General features: G+C 42.5%; 1 protein-coding gene across 1 annotated transcript; it reads left to right on the top strand.

Moving 5' to 3' along the window:
• Window positions 1–3,878: 3,878 nt before the first annotated feature.
• LOC132561672 (uncharacterized) lies at window positions 3,879–4,685 on the top strand. The gene has a single exon (XM_060226374.1). It carries the CDS (start codon window positions 3,879–3,881, stop codon window positions 4,683–4,685), a length of 807 nt encoding a protein of 268 aa, XP_060082357.1.
• The last annotated feature ends 4,607 nt before the right edge of the window (window positions 4,686–9,292 follow it).

Genomic DNA, 9,292 nt, shown 5'->3' with positions numbered 1-9,292 from the left:
GTTACAGGTAATATCACCAGATATATTGTTACATACAATACTAGTTACAGGTAATATCACCAGATATATTGTTACATACAATAGTTACAGGTAATATCACTAGGTATATTGTTACATACAATAGTAGTTACAGGCAATACCACTAGGTATATTGTTACATACATTAGTCGTTACAGGTAATATCACCAGGTATATTGTTACATACAATAGTAGTTACAGGTAATATCACCAGATATATTGTTATACAATAATAGTTACAGGTAATATCACCAGATATATTGTTACATACAATAGTAGTTACAGGCAATACCACTAGGTATATTGTTACATACAATAGTAGTTACAGGCAATACCACTAGGTATATTGTTACATACATTAGTCGTTACAGGTAATATCACCAGGTATATTGTTACATACAATAGTAGTTACAGGTAATATCACCAGGTATATTGTTATACAATAATAGTTACAGGTAATATCACCAGGTATATTGTTATACAATAGTAGTTACAGGTAATATCACCAGATATATTGTTATACAATAGTAGTTGAAGGTAATATCACCAGATATATTGTTATACAATAGTAGTTACAGGTAATATCACCAGATATATTGTTATACAATAGTAGTTAAAGGTAATATCACCAGGTATATTGTTATACAATAGTAATTACAAGTTATATCACCAGGTATATTGTTACATACAATAGTAGTTACAGGTAATATCACCAGATATATTGTTATACAATAGCAATTAAATGTAATATCACCAGGTATATTGTTACATACAATAGTAGTTACAGGTAATATCACCAGATATATTGTTATACAATAGTAGTTACAGGTAATATCACCAGATATATTGTTACATACAATAGTAGTTACAGGTAATATCACCAGGTATATTGTTACATACAATAGTAGTACAGGTATATCACCAGATATATTGTTATACAATAGTAGTTACAGGCAATACCACTAGGTATATTGTTACATACATTAGGTATATTGTTACATACAATAGTAGTTACAGGTAATATCACCAGGTATATTGTTACATACAATAGTAGTTACAGGTAATATCACCAGATATATTGTTATACAATAGTAGTTACAGGTAATATCACCAGGTATATTGTTATACAATAGTAGTTGAAGGTAATATCACCAGATATATTGTTATACAATAGCAATTAAATGTAATATCACCAGGTATATTGTTACATACAATAGTAGTTATAGGTAAGATAACCAGATATATTTTAGGACATATATATGTACTGGTAACAAAGGAAAGCAACTCACGATGACGTCAAGCTCGTCGAATAATATTTGTTCTGATTTGAAATGTTTGGAAGCACTGATATAGATATAAAGAAGTCTCAGAGCTGATATTTTATCACTGAGCCAGCTATCTATATATATTGTTATATACAATAGTTATTACAGGTAATACAATAAACAGGTATATTTTTACGTTTGTAAATATTAATGGTGACAGAGATAAGCGACTGACCATAACGTCAAACTCGTGGAATGGTATTTTTTCCGATGTGAAATGTTTGGCAGCACTGATATAAAGAAGTCCCAGACCTGACATTTTATCACTGAGCCTGCTATCTATACCTAATTATATACGACACTGTCCTTATATGGCAATAAAGGAACCATAAGTTACCTACAGCTGACTTTGAGATAACAGTGCATGCTGGTCTTAAAACCAACCAACATTTTTTTCAGACGGGGATCTTATTATATTGCGATAGATAGTGTTACTGAAAGTAGTGGAAACGGAGTGTCTCAGCTATGGCTCCGATCCGCTCTATCTCAAGATTTCCTCGGATACTCTCCATTACTGCGTCACATCAAACCTTGGGAAATATTGGTCCGTCATATTACACAGATACGGCGAGGTCTGGACATCCGCCAAATGGCTTCAGTCTCAGGACCATCAAGGTGTGGCAGAGTAAAATATTTGTGTGTCGGTACACGGTGATACATCAATGTCTATTCGGTACACGGTGATACATCAATGTCTATGTCGGTACACGGTGACACATCAATGTCTATTCGGTACACGGTGATACATCAATGTCTATTCGGTACACGGTGATACATCAATGTCTATTCGGTACACGGTGATACATCAATGTCTATGTCGGTACACGGTCATACATCAATGTCTATGTCGGTACACGGTGATACATCAATGTCTGTGTCGGTACACGGTGATACATCAATGTCTATGTCGGTACACGGTGATACATCAATGTCTATGTCGGTACACGGTGATACATCAATGTCAGTGTCGGTCGGTACACGGTGATACATCAATGTCTATGTCGGTACACGGTGAAACATCAATGTCTATGTCGGTACACGGTGATACATCAATGTCTATGTCGGTACACGGTGATACATCAATGTCTATGTCGGTACACGGTGATACATCAATGTCTATGTCGGTACACGGTGATACATCAATGTCTATGTCGGTACACGGTGATACATCAATGTCTATGTCGGTACACGGTGATACATCAATGTCTATGTCGGTACACGGTGATACATCAATGTCTATGTCGGTACACGGTGATACATCAATGTCTATGTCGGTACACGGTGATACATCAATGTCTATGTCGGTACACGGTGATACATCAATGTCTATGATCTATGTCGGTACACGGTGATACATCAATGTCTATGTCGGTACACGGTGATACATCAATGTCTATGTCGGTACACGGTGATACATCAATGTCTATGTCGGTACACGGTGATACATCAATGTCTATGTCGGTACACGGTGATACATCAATGTCTATGTCGGTACACGGTGATACATCAATGTCTATGTCGGTACACGGTGATACATCAATGTCTATGTCGGTACACGGTGATACATCAATGTCTATGTCGGTACACGGTGACACATCAATGTCTATGTCGGTACACGGTGATACATCAATGTCTATGTCGGTACACGGTGATACATCAATGTCTATGTCGGTACACGGTGATACATCAATGTCTGTGTCGGTACACGGTGATACATCAATGTCTATGTCGGTACAAGGTGTTACATCAATGTCTATGTCGGTACACGGTGATACATCAATGTCTATGTCGGTACACGGTGATACATCAATGTCTATGTCGGTACACGGTGATACATCAATGTCTGTGTCGGTACACGGTGATACATCAATGTCTATGTCGGTACACGGTGATACATCAATGTCTGTGTCGGTACACGGTGATACATCAATGTCTATGTCGGTACACGGTGATACATCAATGTCTATGTCGGTACACGGTGATACATCAATGTCTATGTCGGTACACGGTGATACATCAATGTCTATGTCGGTACACGGTGATACATCAATGTCTATGTCGGTACACGGTGATACATCAATGTCTGTGTCGGTACACGGTGATACATCAATGTCTATGTCGGTACACGGTGATACATCAATGTCTATGTCGGTACACGGTGATACATCAATGTCTATGTCGGTACACGGTGATACATCAATGTCTGTGTCGGTACACGGTGATACATCAATGTCTATGTCGGTACACGGTGATACATCAATGTCTGTGTCGGTACACGGTGATACATCAATGTCTATGTCGGTACACGGTGATACATCAATGTCTATGTCGGTACACGGTGACACATCAATGTCTGTGTCGGTACACGGTGATACATCAATGTCTATGTCGGTACACGGTGATACATCAATGTCTGTGTCGGTACACGGTGATACATCAATGTCTATGTCGGTACACGGTGATACATCAATGTCTATGTCGGTACACGGTGATACATCAATGTCTATGTCGGTACGCGGTGATACATCAATGTCTATGTCGGTAGACGGTGATACATTAATGTCTGTGTCGGGACGTGTAAGTGAAGGTCTGCCAGGACGTGTAAGTGAAGGACTGTCGGGATGGGTAAGTAAAGGACTGTCGGGACGTGTTAGTGAAGTGCTGTCTGGACATGTAAGTAAAGGACTGTCGGGACGTGTAAGTGAAGGAATGTCGGGACGTGTAAGTGAAGGACTGTCTGGACGTGTAAGTAAAGGACTGTCGGGACGTGTAAGTGAAGGGCTGTCGGGATGTGTAAGTGAAGGACTGTCGGGACGTGTAAGTGAAGGACTGTCGGGACGTGTAAGTGAAGGACTGTTGGGACGTGTAAGTAAAGGACTGTCGGGACGTGTAAGTAAAGGACTGTCGGGACGTGTAAGTGAAGGACTGTCGGAATGTGTAAGTGAAGTACTGTCTGAACGTGTAAGTAAAGGACTGTCGGGACGTGTAAGTGAAGGACTGTCGGGACGTGTAAGTGAAGGACTGTCGGGACGTTCAAGTAAAGGACTGTCGGGACGTGTAAGTGAAGGACTGTCGGGACGTTTAAGTAAAGGACTGTCGGGACGTGTAAGTGAAAGACTGTCGGGACGTTTAAGTAAAGGACTGTCGGGACGTGTAAGTGAAGGACTGTCGGGACGATTAAGTAAAGGACTGTCGGGACGTGTAAGTGAAAGACTGTCGGGACGTGTAAGTGAAGGGCTGTCGGGACGTGTAAGCGAAGGACTGTCGGGACGTGTAAGTAAAGGACTGTCGGGACGTGTAAGTGAAGGACTGTCGGGACGTGTAAGTGAAGGACTGTCGTGATGTTTAAGTGAAGGACTATGGGACGTGTAAGTGAAGGACTGTCGGGACGTGTAACTGAAGGACTTTCGTGATTTGTAAGTGAAGGGCTGTCGGGACGTGGAAGTGAAGGACTGTCGGGACGTGTAAGTAAAGGACTGTCGGGACGTGTAAGTGAAGGACTGTCGGAATGTGTCAGTGAAGGCCTGTTGGGACGTGTAAGTAAAGGACTGTCGGGACGTGTAAGTAAAGGACTGTCGGGACGTGTAAGTGAAGGACTGTCGGGACGTGTAAGTGTAGGACTGTCGTGATGTGTAAGTGAAGGACTGTAGGGATGTTTAAGTGAAGGACTGTCGGGACGTGTTAGTGAAGGACTGTCTGGACGTGTTAGCGAAGGACTGTTGAGACGTGTAAGTGAAGCACTGTCGGGACGTGTAAGTGTAGGACTGTCGTGATGTGTAAGTGAAGGACTGTCGGAATGTTTAAGTGAAGGACTGTCGGGACGTGTTAGTGAAGGACTGTCGAGACGTGTGAGTGAAGCACTGTCGGGACGTGCAAGTGAAGGACTGTCGGGACGTGTTAGTGAAGGACTGTCGAGACGTGTAAGTGAAGGACTGTCGGGACATGAAAGTGAAGTACTATGGGACGTGTAAGTGAAGGACTGTCGGGATGTGTAAGCGAAGGACTATGGGACGTGTAAGTGAAGGACTGTCGGGACGTGTATGTGAAGGACTGTCGGGATGTGTAAGTGAAGGACTGTGGGGACGTGTAAGTGAAGGACAGTCGGGATGTGCAAGTGAAGCACTGTCGGGACGTGTAAGTGAAGGACTGTCGGAATGTGTAAGTGAAGGACTATGGGACGTGTAAGTGAAGTACTGTGGGGACGTGTAAGTGAAGGATTGTCGGGACGTGTAGGTGAAGGACTGTCGGAATTTGTAAGTGAAGGACTATGGGACGTGTAAGTGAAGTACTGTGGGGACGTGTAAGTGAAGGATTGTCAGGACGTGTAGGTGAAGGACTGTCGGAATGTGTAAGTGAAGGATTGTTGGGACGTGTAAGTTAAGCACTGTCGGGACGTGTAAGTGTAGGACTGTCGTGATATGTAAGTGAAGGACTAGGGGACGTGTAAATGAAGTACTGTGGGGACGTGTAAGTGAAGGATTGTCGGGACGTGTAGGTGAAGGACTGTCGGAATGTGTAAGTGAAGGATTGTTGAGACGTGTAAGTGAAGGACAGTCGGGATGTACAAGTGAAGCACTGTCGGGACGTGTAAGTGAAGGACTGTCGGAATGTGTAAGTGAAGGACTATGGGACGTGTAAGTGAAGTACTGCGGGGACGTGTAAGTGAAGGACTGTCGGGACGTGTAGGTGAAGGACTGTCGGAATGTGTAAGTGAAGGATTGTTGGGACGTGTAAGTTAAGCACTGTCGGGACGTGTAAGTGTAGGACTGTCGGAATGTGTAAGTGAAGGACTGTCGAGACGTGTAAGTAAAGGACTGTCATGATGTATAAGTGAAGGACTGTCGGGACATGAAAGTGAAGGACTATGGGACGTGTAAGTGAAGTACTGTCGGGATGTGTAAGTGAAGGACTTACGGGCCGTGTAAGTGAAGGACTATGGGACGTGCAAGTGAAGGACTGTCGGGACATGTAGGTGAAGGACTGTCGGGATGTGTAAGTGAAGGACTGTGGGGACGTGTAAGTGAAGGACTGTCGGGATGTGTAAGTGAAGGATTGTCGGGACGTGTAAGTGAAGGACTATGGGACGTGCAAGTGAAGGACTGTCGGGACATGTAGGTGAAGGACTGTCGGGATGTGTAAGTGAAGGACTGTGGGGACGTGTAAGTGAAGGACTGTCGGGATGTGTAAGTGAAGGATTGTCGGGACGTGTAAGTGAAGGACTGTCTGGGTGTGTAAGTGAAGGACTGTCGGGATGTGTAAGTGAAGGATTGTCTGGATGTGTAAGTGAAGGACTTTCGGATTGTGTAAGTGAAGGACTGTCGGGACGTGTAAGTGGAGGACTGTCGGGAGGACTGTCGGGACTTGTAAGTGAAGGACTGTCGGGACGTGTAGGTGAAGGATTGTCGGGCCGTGTAAGTGAAGGACTGTGGGGACGTGTAAGCGAAGCACTGTCGCGACGTGTTAGTGAAGCACTGTCGGGACGTGTAAGTGAAGGACTGTCGCGACGTATTAATGAAGGACTGTCGGGACGTGTAGGTGAAGGACTGTCGGGATGTTGACGATGCCCCACATTGACGGAGGCTTCAATATGAGAAAATGTCATTACGAGCCTGATTTTCAATTTGTATTAACTAGTGTGCTGTCTTATTAAATCTCAACATAATAAAATGTTTGTGAAATGTAGTTTCTGTTTTATTGAAAACTGTGATTTAGGTGTCCTATTTACGACCCAGTTATAGCTCATGTTTAATTCAGCCAGCAGTCAGTTCGAGGCAGCCCCGTGGATCGATGGCGCGCCTAGCTACGGAAGGGTCACGTGTTCTCTTTGGAGCCCTATGTTACGGAGAAAAACATAACATGTTGTATTACAACTCTCGTGAATGGCACTATAAAACTTGGCCGGGACTGCGTGATACTCCATGGGGATAACCAATAAATTTAACGTTATCCAAATTAAGAAAAAAAATCCGGTTCCATTAAAAATGAGCATTGATTCAAATAAAACAAAATGAAAATAAAATAGAATTAAAAATCTACCCTTGTCACAATATCATAACAATATTTAAAAGATTACCCAGGTTTTATCCAATACAAGTTGACCACTCACAAGGAATTCCAAAACTAATGAGTGTTTTAGTTATTGGCACACACTTTCAGTGTCGACTGCTTCAATTACAATGGTTGTCAAGGTAGCGTGACCAATGGTTGTAAAGGTAGCATGAACAATGGTTGTGAAGGTAGCATGAACAATGGTTGTCAAGGTAACGTGACCAATGGTTGTAAAGGTAGCATGAACAATGGTTGTCAAGGTAGCGTGACCAATGGTTGTCAAGGTAGCATGAACAATGGTTGTCAAGGCAGCGTGGCCAATGGTTGTCAAGGTAGCGTGCCCAATGGTTGTGAAGGTAGCGTGACCAATGGTTATCAAGGTAGCGTGACCAATGGTTGTGAAGGTAGCATGAACAATGGTTGTCAAGGTAGCGTGACCAACGGTTGTCAAGGTAGCGTGACCAATGGTTGTCAAGGTAGCGTTACCAACGGTTGTCAAGGTAGCGTGACCAACGGTTGTCAAGGTAGCGTGACCAATGTTTGTCATACGCATCTATATATATTTTACCCAAATACCGGGTCATACACACCTGTATGTATTGTACCCAGATACCGGGTCATACACATCTATATATATTATACCAATATATCAGGTTATACACATCTATATCTATTGTATACAACGACCTGGTAATACATATCTGAATGTATTTTACCCACAGACTCGGCCATAAACGCTTATCATATTGTTATCATAGAGCCGAGTCATACACATCTATATGTACTGTACCTAACAGACAGGGTCATACACATCTGTATGTAATGTACCTAAAAGACTAGGCCAAACACATCTGTATGTATTGTACCTAACAGACTGGGCCATATACATCTCTATGTATTGTACCTGAGAGACAGGGTCATACACATCTGTATGTATTGTACCTAACAGGCTCAGTTATACACATCTGTATGTATTGTACCTAACAGACCGAACCATACACATCTGTATGTATTGTACCTTAGAGACTGGGCCATACACATCTGTATGTATCTACACAACAGACTGGGCTATACATATCTGTATGTATTGTACCTAACAGCCTGGGCCATACACATCTGTATGTATCTACACAACAGACTGGGCCATACACATCTGTATGTATTGTACCTAACAGACATGATCAGTTATACACATCTGTATGTATTGTACCTAACAGACTGAGCCATACACATCTGTATGTATTGTACCTAAAAGATTGGGCTACACACATCTGTATGTATTGTACCTAACAGACTGGGCCATACATATCTGTATGTGTTGTACCTAACAGACTGGGCCATACACATCTGTATGTATCTACACAACAGACTGGGCCATACACCTCTGTATGTATTGTACCTAACAGACTGAGCCATACATATCTGTATATATTGTACCTAACAGACTGGGCCATACACATCTGTATGTATTGTACCTAACAGACTGAGCCATACACATCTGTATGTATTGTACCTAACAGACTGGGCCATACACATCTGTATGTATTGTACCTAACAGACTGGGCCATACATATCTGTATGTGTTGTACCTAACAGACTGGGCCATACATATCTGTATGTGTTGTACCTAACAGACTGGGCCATACACATCTGTATGTATTGTACCTAACAGACTGGGCCATACATATCTGTATGTGTTGTACCTAACAGACTGGGCCATACATATCTGTATGTGTTGTACCTAACAGACTGGGCCATACATATCTGTATGTGTTGTACCTAACAGACTAGGCCATACACATCTGTATGTGTTGTACCTAACAGACTGGGCCATATACATCTCTATGTATTGTACCTAACAGACTGGGCCATACACATCTGTATGTGTTGTACCTAACAGA

This window comes from Ylistrum balloti, unplaced genomic scaffold, assembly GCF_031769215.1.
Source record: "Ylistrum balloti isolate Yb309-2 unplaced genomic scaffold, AGI_CSIRO_Ybal_v1 Utg371262, whole genome shotgun sequence".
Classification (NCBI taxonomy): Eukaryota; Metazoa; Mollusca; class Bivalvia; order Pectinida; family Pectinidae; genus Ylistrum; species Ylistrum balloti.
The sequence above is the reverse complement of the archived record's forward strand: the minus strand, read 5'-3'. Positions and strand labels throughout refer to the sequence as shown.